At 61.3% G+C, this 17,688-nt stretch overlaps 1 protein-coding gene across 1 annotated transcript in view; it reads left to right on the forward strand.

The window, feature by feature from the left end:
- The first annotated feature begins 6,056 nt into the window (after positions 1-6,056).
- Positions 6,057-17,688, forward strand: part of KCNQ1 (potassium voltage-gated channel subfamily Q member 1) — a 347,883-nt gene continuing 336,251 nt past the window's right edge. Inside the window, exon 1 of the mRNA XM_057552484.1 lies at positions 6,057-6,465. Within this exon, the coding sequence (XP_057408467.1) occupies positions 6,086-6,465 (380 nt within the window). The 5' untranslated portion in view covers positions 6,057-6,085. The remainder of the gene's footprint in view (positions 6,466-17,688) is intronic.

Consider the following 17,688-nt stretch of genomic DNA (forward strand, 5'->3'; position numbering starts at 1 on the left):
TGGCAAGCTAAAATAAACTCAAGTCAATTTCACAAGCCCGTTGGTGCAAATTCCCAGCAAAGATATTACAAGGTTGCCCTGCCAGCTGGAAGCTGACCCGAAACCCCAAACCTGATTTTTCTGCCCAGCGTTACTGCTACTCAGGGCTCCTTGTGAAGGTGACCCTGCCAGGTGCCAGCTGCCCCGGGGCCTCGTCACTGGGCTTTGGATTCTCGGGCTGGTCCTTAAGACGTCCTCTTGGAAGGGGAGGGCCGGTGGGAGGGGACCTTGGGTGCTTGCAGCTCTGGCCACAATGCTCTTCACTAAAGCTGACCACCTCCACCCCGCCACCCCAGTACAAAGCAAGTGCCGGCGGCCCCAAACTTTCGTGAATCTTTTGATTGATTTGGAGGACAGGCATTGAGCCCCGGAGAGCATTCAGAAGGGCTTTCTGTCAGCTGGGCCAGCCCTGATGGCTATCTGGGAACTTGTGAGAACAGGGTGCATGAGACCAGATCGGGTGCTGTCAGATGACCTAACCTCAGATCAAAGGAAACACGCGGGCAGAGCCCCGCTCCCTGACCAGGCTGGTGGGACCTGGATCCCGGGCTGGGAGGGGTGAGTGAGGGGACGAGGCTCTGCGGGCAGGGCCCAGCCACCGAGTGACCTGCAGAGCCGGCCAGCTGGGGCGGAGGCACGGCCCCCGGGGGATGGCTGCCTGCCCCCGATTCTGCCTCCAGCTGGTCTCCCTTCTGAGACCCCTGCTGCCAGCCCCCAGGTCCCATTGCTCTAGGGCTGCCCTTAGGAGCGGGGATGGAGTGTCCCCCTTCCCTGTGTGGTCACAAAAAGGCTTGTGTGCACACACACACGGACCACATACCGCCGTACACGCATACGCAATACATGTGTGCACCGTATCCTCCACAACCTGCCCACACACCATACCGTGCACACGTGCACGCAGACCTGTGCCCCGTGCACACGTGCACGCCCAGCCCTCAGCCTTCCTGGCTTGCCCCCAGTGCGGCACCTGGGGGAGGAGGGCGGCGGTGACAGCCCTGGGACGTCCTGCGGCGCTGCCCCGTGAGACTGGCTGTGACTTGTTGCCCAGGCCGGGACAGTCCGTGCCGGCTAACTCTGTGGAGTGACCGTCCGACAGCCCACAGCGGCAGAGATGGAGTCAATCAGAGCCGAAGGATGCCCCTCGGCCTCTGTCCTGGAGCGGTGCCCAAACTTGGGGTCCTCAGTGTCCCCTGCCCGCGAGGGAGGGAGAGGAGTTGGCTAAAATGCAGGGTCCTGGGAGGGCGGGCCCTGCCGCAGCACACATCACCCCCTGCCACCTGCCCTGCCCTTGTCCCCTAGTTTTCTTTTTTTTTTTTTTTAAAAGGTTACACGCTATATGATTTTATTCACATAACATTCTTTTTTTTTAAATTAATTAGTTAATTTATTTTATTTTTGGCTGCGTTGGGTCTTCGTTGCCGCGTGTGGGCTTTCTCTAGTTGCGGCGAGCGGGGGCCACTCCTCGCCGCAGTGCGCGGGCCTCTCGCTGCGGTGGCTTCTCTTGTTGCAGAGCACGGGCTCCAGGCACGCGGGCCTCAGTACTTGTGGCACGTGGGCTCAGCAGTTGCGGCTCCCGGGCTCTAGAGCGCAGGCTCAGTCGTTGTGGCGCACGGGCTTAGTTGCTCCGTGGCATGTGGGATCTTCCCGGACAAGGGCTCGAACCCGCGTCCCCTGCATTGGCAGGCGGATTCTCAACCACTGCGCCACCAGGGAAGTCCCTCCCCTAGTTTTCTTCATCTCACTCATCCCCCTGCTGACCCCCAGGAAGGCCGGCCTCGTGCACACGGCTCTACGGCCGGGGCGGAGCAGTGCCCGGCGCATGGTGGGTACTCAGGGGGACGCGGGGAGTGAATGGGTGAGTGGGCAACTCAGCCGCGGGGCTGGAGGTGGCCGCCAGCCAGGAAGCCTCTGGAGGCGCAGCCCCGGCCTGGACCCTGACCTCTCGGGCACCGCACAGCCCTCCCTCCCCAGCCTCAGTTTCCCCCTGTGTTCATGACGACCTCCGGGCTCCTCCCACGGCTGGCCTGGCATGGGTCTGGGGTGCCGAGGGGTCTTGGCAAAGTGCTGCTGCAGGAAGGTGAGTGTGGTGCTTCCAGAATGTTCTGAGGCCCGGAGACAGCCCTTGGGCCTGAAAAGCAGGAAGGCAGCCTCCCGGTCCACGCACGTCCAGGTAGATCCATCTGCCTGTGCGTCCAGGACCCCAGGGTGTGACAGGAGCATCCCGAGTGACCGAGGAGCAGGTCCTGGGGAGGGAGGGGGCTTTCCCGGGGGGGGGCGCCCTGGAGGGCAGCTGGGGAGCCGGTGACTGGGTCAGGCCCACTTCCCACCTTCGAGCAGGCCCTAGAGGCCCTTCGGCTTGTGCTTCCTACTCCTGCGTGCTGGCCCTGCCCCCCCAACCCCACGCCAACCCTCTGCCCTCATTCTGGGCCCTTCCTCACCTGAGCCCCAGCCCCACTTCACTGCACCTGGCTTCACTCCGCCCACCCAGCTCTCGCATCCTCCCCCAGGCCCCCCACCAGCTCCTATGAGCTTTCAGGGAACTCGCAGCGACCCCTTGTTGTCTGGCCTCCCATTCATTGCAGAGTCCCTATGCCAGGGCCAGGACCCCCAGAGCTGGCTCCTGCACAGTTCAGCCCTTGAACCCCCAGGTGCTTGGGCGGCTACTTATTATAATTTTTAAAATACAGAAACTTACACAAAAGTAAAGCACACAGTATCAAGACTGTATCCGCCAGCTGGCTCAACAATGACCAATTCAGAGCAGGTTGGTTTAATCTCCACCCCAGCCACTGCCCCTCCCTCCTGATTATTTCCAAGCAATTCCCCAAAGTTGCATCATCCATCCAGAAACACTTCAATACATACCTACGGCACGTGTGGCCTCTTGTTACCCTGAAGTTCGGTGCGTACAGAGAAGGCAGGACAAATGCTTGACTCTGTCCTTTTTTAGTTTATTTTACTCCTTTTCAGAATAATGAGCCCTAGCCTCTGACAAAGGGCCAATGAAGACTTTTTAGTATCATTTTGAATGAATGGATAAAGATACTTGATATGTTTTAATCCACACTTCTTTTGGATGCAACAACTTTTCAGCAGACAGAGCTAGAAAGCAGTCTTGCTTTAAGAAAACAGCTGAGGAGTTTATGCTAATATTCCCAATTCAAATTTAAGGATTGATTTGCCCTTTGATTTTATATTTGTATCTCTTTTCTCCTGTCCTGAAAATCCAGGTTCCTGAGGAGTTTAACATGATATATGTGTTACACATATTACATGTATATATCATTTCAAAGCAACAATACCGATATCAATACTAATGATATGACTCTTTGGGTTCCTTTTGTCCTCTGAGTGTTAGTGATAATACTGATAACATTGTGAGCTGTACCAAAGTATGATTCAGCTAACTGAGGGACGTTCTGGCTGTTTCTCGCCTTTTGCTAATACAAATAATGTCGTAACAAATAGCCTTATGTGTATATCATCTTTTATTTTTCCCACGTATCTTTGGGCCAGTTCCTGGAAGTGGAACTAACTAGCCAGGCTAAATGATACGAGTGCTCTTCCTAATGCCACCAGGATCCCCTCCCCACTGACGACATGCCAAGAACACCTGCTTTCCCTCGGCCCTGCCCACGGAAACTGCGGTCCAACGTCTGGATTTTCGCCAATCAGACAGGTGAGCAATGGTCTCGCAGTGTACTTTCAAATTTGCATTTTTCTTGTTGAGCATTTTTTCATAAGTGTAAAGATCATCAATCCCTTTTCCCGTGAGCTGTTCATGCCTTTCGCCCGCTCGTCCACAGGGTCGTCTATCATTTTCTTCTCAGTTTTAGATGTTCTTTATGTACCAGTGCTATTAATCCTTTGCCTGTACTGTAAATTGCAAATTCTTGTTCCAGTTTGTCACTTGTCTGTTCTGTTGATTTCAGCTATGGTCTCTGGATTTCAGCCGCAGCTGGAGATGTTTTCCCTACCTAGAGTTTGTTGAGAAACTCACCCATACTTTCTTGTAGAACCTACGTGGCTTCATTTCAGCGTTTACATTGAAGCCTCTGATCCAGTCGAAATTTATTCCTGTGTGTTGTGTGCAAGATGGATCAACGCTTTTCTTCTTTCTCTTTGACTCTCCAGTTGTGCGTTGGCACTACCTTCCTCCTGCTGATTGGGGTGTGGATGTGCCGACACTTCATTCACGCATGCCTTCATTCAGAAAAGTATTGACTGAATGCCTGCAGGTGCCCTGGCTGTCCCCCAGGCCCTGCGGAGGCGGACTCCCCGCCTTCTTCTGGCTTTCTGCCCATTTGTATCCTAAGTGATGCGCTTCCCAGCAAGGTTCCATTGTCTCAGCTGCCCTGAGTCTCCACGGTGCCTGGCACAGGTTGGGACCCACTTCATTCATTCTTTCTGCACATACCAACTGTGCCGGCTCTGTACAGGCGCCATCCGAGGTGTGGGGAGTCAGGGGTGAAGGGCCGAGATGCACTCGGTCCAACAACAAGAGCTGACTTTTTTTTTTTTTTTAAAGATAATAGTCATCTTTTCTTTTTAAAATTTATTTATTTATTTTTGGCTGTGTTGGGTCTTCGTTTCTGTGCGAGGGCTTTCTCTAGTTGCGGCAAGCGGGGGCCACTCTTCATCGCGGTGTGCGGGCCTCTCACCATCGCAGCCTCTCCTGTTGCGGAGCACAGGCTCCAGACGCGCAGGCTCAGTAATTGTGGCTCACGGTCCTAGTTGCTCCGCGGCATGTGGGATCTTCCCAGACCAGGGCTCGAACCCGTGTCCCCTGCATTGGTAGGCGGATTCTCAACCACTGCACCACCAGGGAAGCCCCAAGAGCTGACTTTCTGATGAGGGAGTATGTGAAATAAATCAGCCCAGGGTGCTCAGTCAAGACCTGGGACGTGTCTCCCAGGTTATGGGTCCCTGATGTGGCAGCCAGTTATACCCCTGCCCGGGGCAATGTCCTGAGAGAGGCCAGTTTTTTTCTGCTCGACACGCTTTCTCCACCCTGATGTCAGGTCGTTGTGCAGGGACCCAAATGCCAGTGCAGGGTAGGGGACCCGTGCAATCCTTCTGACCCTGTCACCCACCTCTACGTCACCCCCACCCAGGGAAACCTACGGGACACAGCAGCAGCCCTGTGCAGAGGGCGAGGAGGAGGACTCCATTCTCTAACACCTCTCGCCTGACTTGCCCAGGCAGCCCCTCCTGCTGTGCCCCTCTCCAGACCCCCGAGGCATCGCCTCCAGGAGCCCCCGCATCCTCCCCACGCACACGGCTCCCCATTGGGCCCTCCCTGACCGACGATGGCCCCGATGGCCCTGTCTGGCCTCCAGAGTCCGACGGCCCTATGGGCACCAACCGGACCACATTCTCTGCCCACAGCACGCGCGCTCGCTCGGGCGCTCGGGCACCCAGGGGGCGCTCGGATTGTTCGCGGGGCTAACCGCCATCCTCCTGACATGCCCCTCCTTCCCCCTTCACTCCCACCCTCTTCTGAGTGACTCAGACGGGGTGAAGCGGCTGTCTGCGCCCCACCCCGTCCTCCTGCCCGGTTAGTTCCTGGTCCCTGCACCTGCTGACCCCGCGCCTTCCTTCCTGACTTGGCTGGGGGCTTCTTGCAGGCCTAGCAGGTGGGCGCAGGCGGGGCGGAGCGAGGAGCGCGGAATAGGGCGGACCGAGCAGATGGAGCGGGCGGGGCCAAGAAGGTGAAGGCTAAAGGGGCGGACCCAACAGGTGGGCGCATACGGGGGAGGGACCGACCAAGCAGGTGAGCGCAGTCGGGACTCGGCCTCCGGCGCCCCGTACGCCAATGTTGGTTGGGGGCGGGGCGTGCGGCCCGGGGCGGGGCTCGCCAACACCCGGGACCCGCCCGCGGCCACCGCCCCCTCCCGGCCCCGCCCCCCACGCCCTGGCGGGGCGGGCAGCGGACCCGCGGCCCGGCTGGCAGCAGCGGCCGCCCGCACTGCGCCCCGGCGGCCGACTTCGCCGCAGCTCCTCGTGCCGCCGCCCGGCCGGCCCCGGCGGGCCCTGCCTGGCCATGGCCGCGGCCACCTCCCCTCCCAGGGCCGAGAGAAAGCGCTGGGGCGGGGGCCGCCTGCCGGGCGCCCGGCGGGGCAGCGCGGGCCTGGCCAAGAAGTGCCCCTTCTCGCTGGAGCTGGCCGAGGGCGGCCCGGCGGGCGGCGCGCTCTACGCGCCCATCGCTGCGCCCGGCTCCCCGGGGCCCGCGTCCCCCGCCGCGCCCGCCGCGCCCCCCGCCGCCGCCGACCTTGGCCCGCGGCCGCCGGTGAGCCTCGACCCGCGCGTCTCCATCTACAGCGCGCGCCGCCCGCTGCTTGCGCGCACTCACATCCAGGGCCGCGTCTACAACTTCCTGGAGCGCCCCACCGGCTGGAAGTGCTTCGTCTACCACTTTGCCGTGTGAGTATCGCCGCCGGCCGGGACTGCGAGCTTTCCGCGGGGCCGGGGAGGGCGTGGGGGGAGCGCTGCCCCTGTGCCACCTGCTGCCGCCCGAACCTGGTCGGAGCTGCGACTCGGATCAGCCGGGAGGGAAGGAAGGGGTTAGTGGGAGAAACAAGCAGCGGGGAGCTTGTCTGTTGAAGTTCACGGACGTGTGGGTCTGACCCCGTGGGGGTGGGAAGCTCCCCGCTGGCGCTGCCCAGGCATGAGTGGGGGAGCCAGCTGGGAGGAGTGCCCTGCCCAAGCTGGCCCGCTCCTCCCTGGAGGGACGGTCCAGGTGTTAATCCTTCCGCGAGAGGACGGGGGCAGGGGAGAGAGTTCGCCGGGCGGGGCTGGGAGGCAAGAGAGGGCAGGGCCCGGTGCCCCCGCTGGTGCAGCAACATCTCAGACCCTCCCCGGCCCAGGCGGGCCCTGTGGGGCGTCTCCTGGGCGAGCGGAGCAGGGTGGCAGGCCTCGTGCTGTAGCCTGAGGTGTCAGCATGGCCGTGGGGAGTGCCCACGGCCCCGCAAGAACCCAGCCAGGCTCTGGAAACCCTGGGTTGAAGCAGAGGAGCCTGGAGGGGACACAGGGTGGGGGGGAGGAGAGAGGTCGGGCCCCTGATTCCATTGGTCGATCAGAGGAAGCTCTGCGCCAAGCGAAAGCAGCGCCCTATAGGCAGCACCTGGCCCCACTGCTTCCCAGGTGGTTCTGATGCCAGCCGCCGCCGCGCGTGCCTGTGTGGGGCAGGGCAGGGCGCGCTGGGACAGGGCCACGTGGAGCCCTCCCCCACCGCTCGCGGCCCTGCTTCCCCGCTGCCTGGCCAGTGGCCTCCTGGTGTGGGGCCGGCCTCTGGCCTGTGAGCCTCGGCTTGGCCATCCTCGGGCTGACCTCGGAGACTGCTCTGGGGGCTGCGCGGGTGACCTCCCTCTGGCTTCGCGTTGGTAGCGGCAGGTGCTCGTCCCTGCCCCCTTGGCGGGCTTGGGGCTGGGAGAGACCTGGCTGGGGGGTGTCCAGGGCCCTCTTTTGTCCCACTCCGGTAGCCACCACCGGAGCCCAGGGAGCAGAGGGGCTAGCTTGGAGCACGGTCTCAGCAGGTGCGGCGAGGTGGGGCGGCATGACCTCGGTTCCTCACCTTTGCTTCTCTGAGCGCAGGTGGTACTAGGGTTGCTGCCCTCCCTGCGGAGGGGCAGGCCTTCCAAAGCAGGAGGGCAAGTGGTGAGGACAGTGTCCTCAAGCCTCTTCCCCCCACCCCCAGCCCCCGCCTGCCGAGGTGTCAGAGGGAGCTTAGCTGTGGCCGTGGCTGGTCTGCGGGAGAGGGCGGCCTTGCCCGCGGCTGCAGCGGCAGCGGCTTGTCTTGGGGTTTGGGGGAATGTTTGTGCGCACTGACCCTGAGGCATCCTGCCCCTGTCTGACGCCGGCTGCTTGAGCGCCCAGCCAACAGCTGGCTCGTGGGCGCTGCTGTGCACGTGGGCTGCCTGCCCCCCAGCCCTCACCTGCTGGACCCCAAGCTCCCGGAGGTGGCCAGGGGCGGGACGGACCCCACAGCCGGTCCTGGAGCAGACCCTGCCCAGCCGCCTCTCTGTCCTGGAGCCCTATGTGCCAGCTCTGGGCAGAGAATCGCCAGGTGGTGCGGCAGTGCCTCCTCACCCCTAGGGCTGCCAAGGCGAGGGGCCTGCAGACACCCCACTGGTTCGCGTCCTGGGGTGGCAGGCCCGAGGGTGCACGCGTTGCCCAGGCCCCCGGCGGCTGCAGTGCCTTGTGGAGGAAGAAGGCTTGCTGCTCCCCAGAGGAAGTCTCTGCTTACACTTGTGTTTTCTTCCTGATTCTGATTGTTTAGCTCTCGGAAGTTGCTCAGCAGTCTGCCTTGCCCAGCCTCCCCAGGAGCTGTAGGGCAGGGGTGGCTTCTGGGGACAGTAGCCGAGTGGCTTCCCCTCAGGGGGAGGAGCTGGGAATGGGGGCCCTCTAAGGGTGACTTGGTGACCTTGGGTCAGTCTTTTCCCGCTCTCGTCCCCATCTGTAAGAGGTGTGCCGCAGTCCTCCGTGCAGGGTAGGTCTGCAGGTGGACCTTGGCTAGGCAGGGGACATGGCTTCCCTGGGGCCCGGGAAGGTGCCCCCTCACCTCCAGGAGGTTGGCAGGGCCCCAGACACTCTCTGAATTGGCCAGTGTCTCCAGGGGACCTGGGCTCAAGCTGGGATTGCAGGGGCAACCTGGGACTGAGTGGCCAGAGCCTGGCCGCAGCGCTGAGAAAAGGGGTGGACGGTGCCCACTCTGGCCCCGGTGTTGTTCTGAGAAGCGTCCGAGATGGTAGCAGAGAGAGAGCTCTGTCCTTGGTGAGGCAGATGGTGAAACGTGCGGGCTGATTGTCACGACCCAGGCTGAGCTCGGTTTCCGGCCTGGGAAGGATGAGCCCGGCCTTGAAGGGCTGGGGCCTGGGTGGGTGTGGGAGCCGCTGTCCTGCGGGCCCTGCAGGGCTGGGCACACTCTCCCAGGCGCAGCTGGGGAAGCAGGCCAGGATATCCTGTCCCCCTCCTGGTCGGGGAACCCCTGCTCTGGCCAAGAGGAGAGCGGTCCTTCCTGTGCGCGGCCGCCTGCCCCGTCTGCCGGGGTCAGGGGGCAGGAGGCTGCCCTCCCGCCCGGCACTGCCCCTGGCCCCCAGTCCTCATCTGAGGCTCTTCATATCCCCACCGTGCAGCGGCTCCCACTCTGGCTGAGGGCGAGGGAGGCCTGGCCTCCATGCTGATGGGCCTTGGCCGGGGTTGTCTGGTTGGGGAGATGCCTGGACTGGACTGGGGCCCGGGGGCCCCGTAGCAGCCCGCCCCGGCTGCTGGGCTGGGCCTCCACAGCCTCTGTCTGTAGAGGCCAGGATGGAGGCTGCCCCCAGCTTCCGCGTTGCTCCTGCCAGGCGGGGGGCTTCAAGTCACAGGAGCCCGGAGGGACCCCCTCCTCCCTCCTTCTCCCTCTCTCTTCTCTCCCCCTCCTCCCCCTGACCTCTCGGGAGCTGCAGGGTGACACGTGCAGACTCCTGTCTTCTTCCAGCTGCTCCCACCCATGCAGCCTGGGAGAAGCCCCCGTGCCTCAGTTTCCTCATGTGGGGACAGGTGCCCCTCGCCCCCTCCGTCAGCATCCCCGCTGGTTGGGAGAAGCTTGGAGATTGTGGGGGGGCTAAGGGGAGGTTTGGGGGAGGGCCCAGGAGTGCGTCCTGTCCCTGCCCTCCCGCCACCCTGCCTTTCCCAGGTTCCCGAGAACTTTCCGGTGGCTTTGGCGGCACCTTCAGAGCGGGTGTTAATAATTGATGGCGCTGGCAGCGTTCCCTGGCGGTTTGTTGGGCCGAGCCTGCCCGCCTTTCTGGAAGTGGAGGCCAGTTCCCTGGTCGCATCCCCCCACCCTGGCCCCTGGTGCCCGTCCCACCCCAGGCAGACCCGCCCAGAAGGGGAGCTGGTCAGGGAAGGTGGAGGGCAGGGGCGGAGGGGGACGGGCTCTCTGGTCTCCCCACCATCCCCTTTGAGACGCCTCCAGGGAGTTCTTAGCCCCCAGTTCCCAGTAAAGCTGGGGGAATCGCTTCTGGTGCTTCTCCCTGTGTCACTTTCTCCAGGGCCTGGTCCTCTGGTCTCCCCTTGGCTGTCTAGAGACCCCTCACTGCCACCCCAGACCCAGCCCGCTGTTTCTGGACCCACTGCCCTCTGTATGTTGAGCGCCTCATCGTGGTCTGGCCCTGGTTGGGGGACCACAGGTGTCCCTTACGCCGGGGCCACCAGCTGGGGAGGAGGGGGCCCGGGAGACCTTGAGGCTGCAAGGGAGGTGGTGGGAGGGGAGGGATGGTCCAGGGGGTGGTAGCCCCTGGGCTGGAAGGCACGCCCAGCGAGCGCCGAGGTCTGGGGCCTGGAGGCCGCCTGGCGCAGGATGCGGAGTGGGCCAGGCTGTGCGGGAGCTCGGCCCTGGGCGGCGTCCAGGCTTCGTGCCCCAGCGTTGCCCCGTGGCTGGGCCACCTCCCTGAGTCCGCATCCCCTCCTCTGTGGCAGGCTTGGTGGGTGGTGGCACCTGCCGGCAGGCTTGCTCAGGTGGGAGGGGATGCTCGCCCGTGCCTGGCTCTGAATCGTCGGCTCCCCTTGGGCTCGGTGCCCGTGGCCTCCGCTTGCACGCGTGGGGATACCCGGGGCTGGAGGAGTGGGAGGGGCCCATTTGCACGCACAGTCCCCACGCCCTGGGACCTTCCTGCAGCAGGGTCTCGTGGGGCTGGGGCGGGGGCTTCGTCCCGGGGAGGCAGACACGGGAGCAGCCGAGGCCGGCCTGGAGCACCGCGCCCACCGGGGGGTCCCGGCTCCACCCGGGGTGTCCGATTCCGATGCCCCGGCTTCTAAAGGTGTCAGGGGCTCGGGATCGTCCTCCTCCTGCAAAGCCGGTTCCCAGGTTGGCACTTCTGGTGTGAACGGGGCTTTGCAGGCCAGTGTGTCCTGGGGATGCTGCTGAAAGGCAGGTGTGTCCGGCAGGTCGGGAGCCCGGGTCCTGGTTTCTCACCAGCTCCCGGTGCTGTGCGCTGAGTGGGGTGGTGAACCTGACGGGGGCCCTGCGCTGAGCCCTCCCTGCCTCCTGGTCTGGGCCGTGGACCCAGGCGAACTTCGAGGCCCTTCTCAGACCGATGTTCTAAACCAGCTTTCAGCTCGTGTGGCATTTCTTGTGGCTCAGGGCCCTGCCCATGGGTGAGATGGACGGGCTGGGACGGTGTCACGTGTGACTCCTGTGAGGTGGAGACGGTGTCCAAGGACGCCCGTGTGCGGGGAGAAGGTGCTGGGCCTGGAGGGGCGGGGGCCACGAACCCGAGGCCAGACGAGGGGTGCAGTTGCTTCTGGGAAACGCCACGGATGCTCACGTGTGCTGGTTGGTGCCTGGGCTCTGCTGCTGGGGGGAGAATGAGGAGGAGCTCCGTCACCTGGACCCTTCACCTCGGACTCTGCGGACCCAGGCCTGGAGGGAGGGTCCAGCGGGCCGGCTTCACTCTCCCTGGGGAGGCACCTTGGAGCAAGGGGCAGAGCTTGGAGGCGGCCCGGGGTCCCCGGGGCAGGTTGGGTGACTGTCTGCACTCCCTCCTGGAGGGCAGAGAGGGCCGTGAGTTTCCCTCCAGAGGTTCCCCGAGTGCTGGGACAGCCCCACATCTCGCGGAAGGCGGGGTGATGGTTGGCAAGGGGTGGGGCCCCAGCTCTGCTGTCGGGCAGGATGACCAGCTGTGACGCCATGTGTCATTTTTACACACGGCTTCTGACAGTGTGGTGGGACTTGGCCTCGCGGTGGCTTGTCTTCTGCTTCCTGGCCAGGTGACCCCAGGTCCCTCCTCTGAGCCCACGTGGGCACTGGCTGGGGTGAGGGCACTGGGGCAGAGGGGCAGCCTGGCTCTCCCCCAGGCCCTGGTGGGAGACGGAGAGGGACGGGCCGCTGCTGTGTGCAAATCCTGGGCCCAGAGAGGGGAGGCGACGTGCCCATGGCCACGCAGCTGGGCATGCTCCAGGCTGCCCGCCTCTGAAGCCCGTCGTTCCTTCCGATGGTGGGGCCAGAATCCGGGTAGGCCTGATGGCTCCTTGTTCACGTGACTCCCTGCCACCCTGGGCAGGGGTTGTAATGCTGACCCTGGGGTGGCTTGGCCACGTGAGGAGAGGATGCCACCATTTGTCGGGGGAGGGGAAGGGAGGAGGAAGCTGCCTCCTGGGGGCAGTACGTGAGCCCAGAGAGGGCGTCCCCGGACATGCCAGCATGGCTGGGGCACTGGCTCTCCACTCTGGGGCTGCTACCCTGTGGGTGGGCGTCTAGCCTTTGGAGGGCTTTGATCTGGCTGCTTTAGGCCTCTGCCCTAAAGCCCTGCTGCCAGAACCACAGGCTGAGGCTCAGCTCGGAGACCTCCTCCTCCAGGAAGCCTTCCCATGTTGCCCCAGGCAGAGCCATGCCTTCTGTCTTTGCCACCCCCTTGACCTGGTGCTCGGAGCCCCCATGGTGGCTCAGCCACTTTGGTGCTGTGTGGGGTATTAGTGTGTGCTGGTCTCAGCGCTCTTGGGCATTAGAGGGTCCGAGTGGGTGGGCAGGGCCAGCCTGTACCTAGCAGGGATAGGCGCTCGGGACGGGGTCACCTGGTGTCCGGCCTTGGTAGCCCAGGGCACCCCCCAACCCCCTGCCCTGAGCCTGGGCCGTGGCGGTCAGCCTGCTGCCCGGCAGCTCCGAGCCCCACAGGCAGGCTGGGCCTGATGACATCGTCTGTGGGTATTTTTATCCAGTGACATTCCTGAGCTTGGGCGGCGGGTGAGCTCAGAAAGTGGTGGGCAGAGGCCGCTGGGACCCTCCCATGGCTACGGGAGAGTGCTGTAGGCCCCTGTGTGTTTGAGGGCGGGGGCTTTTCGGAGCCCTTTCCCCCAGAACTTCTCCATCTTCACAGTAGCCGTGGCCAGGGTTGCGGGGGGCAGATCCTCACTGCCGGGGTGAAGAACCTGCAAAAGGAGTGTGTCCTGAGGAGGCGCCTGAACCCCCGTGCAGAGCGCGGTCCCCACTGAAGGATGGACGCGTGGCCCAGGGAGGGGGCACTGCCGTTGTCTGGGGCGGGCTCTGAGCACAGGAGGACCGAGCCGTGGTCCCAGGCGCTCCATGGGGGGTGTTGGCTCCACCTGTCAGAGCAGGGCTCTCCAAGCACCCCCCCGATCTGCAGGTGCCCTTCCGCCTTGCAGGGGCTGGGGCAGCGGACGCCAGGGCCCGCCCCGCCCACTCTTGGGCTCTGGGCCTGCTCCCCGCTCCCCTTCTCTACTCAGTGACTTGTGGGTGGGGAAGCAGGCCCAGCCACCTGGCTCGTGCCACCCCCGGAAAGCTGCCCCGCTTCTGCCTGGATGTCTTAACGACGCTGATGTTCCCGGCGTCGTGCCTAGTGTGTGCCCACTGGCCCTTATCCCCCCGCAGAGGTTCCCTCCCTGGCATCCATGAAGCGCCCGACGGCCACGCCCTTCAGACTTCCCGAAACGCTGGCCTCATGCCTGCCTCCCACCTTGGGCACCCTCCCGGCTGCCCCCGCCCACCGGGTGCCCGGTCACTGGGGAGCAGGGGCTGTGGGCGTCCCCTCTGTGTCTCTCAAGGGTGGGCTTCCTTCTCTGCTTCCTCTCAAAACCATGCCCTCGGGCAGTTCCTCCACATTCTCCTGCCGAATTTGCTGCCATGCAGAGATCTAGAGAAAGTCAGAAAAAGAAACCCAGAGTCCCCACCCTGCCCCCGAGTCCGTTCAGCCCTGGAACGCTTCTCCGCGTGGAGATGCCCGGCCACGCTGGGACCCCCACTTCACCCACCCCGGTCTGGGCCAGGGGCTGCCTCCTTCACTGCCAGGCTGATCGTAACCCTTCCGTCTGGGAGGGGCCCGCAGAAGGAGCCCTGACCCAGAGGGACAGGCCCCTGCCTCCCAGAGGGCCCCACCCGGCAGAGGGAGCAGCTGGGGGTCCCCGGGGCACCCAGAAGAGCTTCAGGTGGTGCCTGAGCAGCCCCGGAACCACGTGCTTGGAACGTGTCAGCTTGATGCGTCACGTGGTTTGGATTTCTGTTCCAAGACATCCGCAGCTGGTCTCTCGCAAAAGTTGCCTCTGCGTTCTTGGCTGGGACGGCTCAAAATGTTATAAAACAAAGCTTGGGTAGTAAAAGCACTGTGGCACTGGCATGTAGACAAGCAATAGAACAGAATTAAAAAATCCACATATAGACTCAACTGCGAATGAATGTTTAGCCAAAAATATAGGCAGCATCTTCAACCAATGGGGAAAAGTTGGGGGGTTTCTAATAGGTGATGCTTCAGGAAGAACAGGTGAGGCTGGACCCGCTCCTTGCACTGCACACTGGGATGGACCCCAAGTGGTCGGAAAACCACTCAAGTACTGCAAGGAGACTCGGGGGACCCTCTACAGTGCGAGGGCGAGGGTGGGGAGGCTTCTCTGTGACTCAAAAGCCAGTGCGTTAAGGAAGAGGCTGTATGAGAAAGAAGTGGTTTGTGCGTGATACCACCACCCGGTGAGCAGTAAAGAGACCGGTGAAAATCCGGGGGAGAGACTGTGGCACAGGCGCCAGGTTAATAGCTCTAAGATAGGAAGCGTTTCTGAAAATAGAGAAGAAAAAACCCAGTGACCCCACAGAAGACAAGCAAGAGATGTGAGCAGAGAGTTCACAGGAAAAGTGGCTGGTGGGGTTGCCCTTAAACGTGTGAGAAGATGCCAACCCAACTCGCTGTCAGAGACGCGCAGACACGGGCTTCGCTGAGGTCCCCCCAGGCTGGCAGAAATCCAGAAGCCTTTGTAGACATATGTAGCTGGCGGCCGCCGAGGCCCTGGGGAAGCAGCGGTCATGTTGCTGGAGGGTCTGCAAAATGGTAGACTCCGTGGGGAGCAGGATTTGACAACATCTGGCACAGTTATGCGTGCCCGTACCCTCGGGCCCAGCAATCCCACTTCCAGGGACCTATCTTCAAGATACCGGCAAAAAAAAAATAAAAATAAAAAAAAAGGGAAAGTATGCCTGTGCAAGGCTGATTGTTAAAGCGTTCTTTGTAAAAGCGCAAGATGGAGAACTCAGATGCCAGCCTGTAGGAAGCAGGTTGGGTGCGCTGTGTGCAGGATATTGTGCAGGTGTGGGAAAGGGACAGTGCAGTCTCCACGTGCTTTTGTGGAGTGATTACCAGGAAACATTTTTACGTGGAAAAAAACCCACCGCACACACACAGTGGATAAAAGTATAACAAGCTGCTTCTCCTCTAATAAAAGGGTAAGCTAATATAGATATACTTACTTTATATTAAGAAACAAAAGCGGTGGAAGGATAAACCGAAACTTATAAAAAGTTACCTCTGGGTAGGGGGACATGACAGAACCCAAATGTCTCTGAGTATGATTAGATGGTTTTATAGATTTGACTTTGGAACCTCGTAAATAGTTCCCATAACTTTAAATATAAAAGCAACCCCTGATCTCGTAAATCCCTAAATAAATCTTAACGAGAAAAAGAAGTCCTTCAAAACCGAAATGAAACAGATGACCCTAAGTTTGCACTGGGGTGGGATAATCCCCAGAAAGATCTTATTTCGGGGGACCTGTTGCCGGTCGGTTCAGAACGAACGGAGCTGGGTGTGTGCGTGTGCGCTGTTTTAGGTCATGGTGTCACGGTTGTGACGGTATTTGTTTTATTATTCTAAGGCCCTTGCGTGGGCATCATGGGGTGAGGTCACTGAAGAGTTCTGTTGGTGTCGCCGAGAGCTGGGATGTCGAGCACAGAACATGAGCCGGTGAAATGTAGGTGATGCGAAGCAAAGCCCTCCCGCCTGCACTGGGTGAGACGCCTCAGAATGTGTTCACGATGATTTTGTTTAAAAACCGCTTCTCTGTTTACACGAAAGGGCTAGAAGGAAGGGCTGGTCCGTTGCTATGAGCATCCCTGGCCCCCAGGTTGTGGCCCCCAGGTGCCCTTTCCCCGGAGGGAAACCAGGGGTCCCGGAGAAACGTCTGCATCCAGGTCTGGGGCAGGAAACGTACAAGCTGAGCCTGGACCATCGCGCCACGTGGGAGAGCAGGAGCGGCGTCAAGGCCCCTGGGGCCACGTCTCAAGGACTTGGAGTCAGCTGAAGGACATGCCCACTGGCTGCATCACGATAAGTCGAGAGTAAGGCCCTCCTCGGTGGATTGATGGCCTCACGAGGAGCTTAAATCCCAGGCTGCACCCTGCATCCGTTTGTGAGCCAAACCAGCAGCCGCCTTTGGAGGATAATAGAGAGGCCGCCGGTTATTTTGAACCCCAGCAAGTAAAGGGAAAAGACACAGCCCGGGTCCTGCTTCCCCACATGCAGCTGCACCTCAGGGAAACCACACAGCCGGTGAGGTCCTGCCTCTTTGGGATCCTGGCTGATGCCTGACCAGGCGACTCTGGGGCTAAAGCGTCACCGTGGCCTCCTGCTGGGGTCGTGGGTTTGGCTTTGAGTCTCACGGCTGCTGAGGTCTCCAAAGCAGAGGCGGCCAGACACCCTGCGCCTCTGGAATTTTTTGCACGGAGACAATAATAATAATACAGTTACTTGCAGACTCATATCAAAACCCTCTCAGTGAGTGGCAATGAAAGGGCTCCCACCGATTCTGCATGATGGTGAGTTGTAAAATGATTTCATTATGTATTACAGTGTAATAATAATAGAAATAAAGTGCGCGATAAATGTAATGTGCTTGAATCATCCCGAAACATCCCCCCCCACCACCCCCAGGTCCGTGGACAAATTGTCTTCCATGAAACCGGTCCCTGGTGGCAAAAAGTTTGGGGACCGCTGACCTACAGGACAAGAGGCCTGATTTCTTCAATGAATAAATGCGCAAGAAATTAAAAAAAAAAAAAAAAGAGGGTGTGGGAACGTATAGATTGAAAGAGTCCATCAGAAGCATTTAGGGATCGGTTGTGACATGACCTTAGGTCATGATTAAACACATTGAAAAAGCCTTGTTTGCAATCACCTAGTTCAGGGACACGTGCCTTTTTGCCACGAGTGTCGCTGGCCTGTGGCTGTGCCGTCCTGATGTTTCATCCACAGGGTCTGAGAGGTTCCTTCCCTTCCCAGGCAGGGACAGGGACTTCAGGGGTCCCAGGGGCCGTGGAGCAGCCCGGTTAGACCCAGCTCCCTGACGCACCGAGGCCCCTCGGCCATAAGATGGGGGACGGAGGAGAGAGGAGGTCCTGCCTCTGCAGTTGGGGGGAGGGGCGTCTCTCTCGGAGGAGCGCTTGCTCCCAGGCATGGGGCGTTCTGGCTTCTTGTTTGGGGTCCTTGCCGTCCTCGTCCACTGGCTGGGCTGAGCCCCTGAGCCCCTTCCTGTGGACGGGAACCCTGCTGTCGGAGGGAGGCCCCGTTCCTCCGTGGTGCTTCCCAGCCCCTGACTCCAAGCTTCCCAAGTCTCAGGAATTTGAGGCCTGTGGTTGCTGTGGGATAAGGGGAGGGTCTGGGGCCCCTGGGCCAGCGCAGGGCACAGTGTGGAGTAGGTGCCCCAAGGGATGGGTGGGTGGGTGGGTGGATGGCTGCGTGGGTGGATGGCTGCGTGGATGGATGGCTGCGTGGGTGGATGGATGGCTGTGTGGGTGGATGGATGGCTGCGTGGGTGGATGGCTGCGTGGGTGGATGGATGGCTGCGTGGGTGGGTGGCTGCGTGGGTGGGTGGATGGCTGTGTGGATGGAT

Source organism: Balaenoptera acutorostrata, chromosome 9, assembly GCF_949987535.1.
Source record: "Balaenoptera acutorostrata chromosome 9, mBalAcu1.1, whole genome shotgun sequence".
NCBI classification, from domain to species: Eukaryota; Metazoa; Chordata; class Mammalia; order Artiodactyla; family Balaenopteridae; genus Balaenoptera; species Balaenoptera acutorostrata.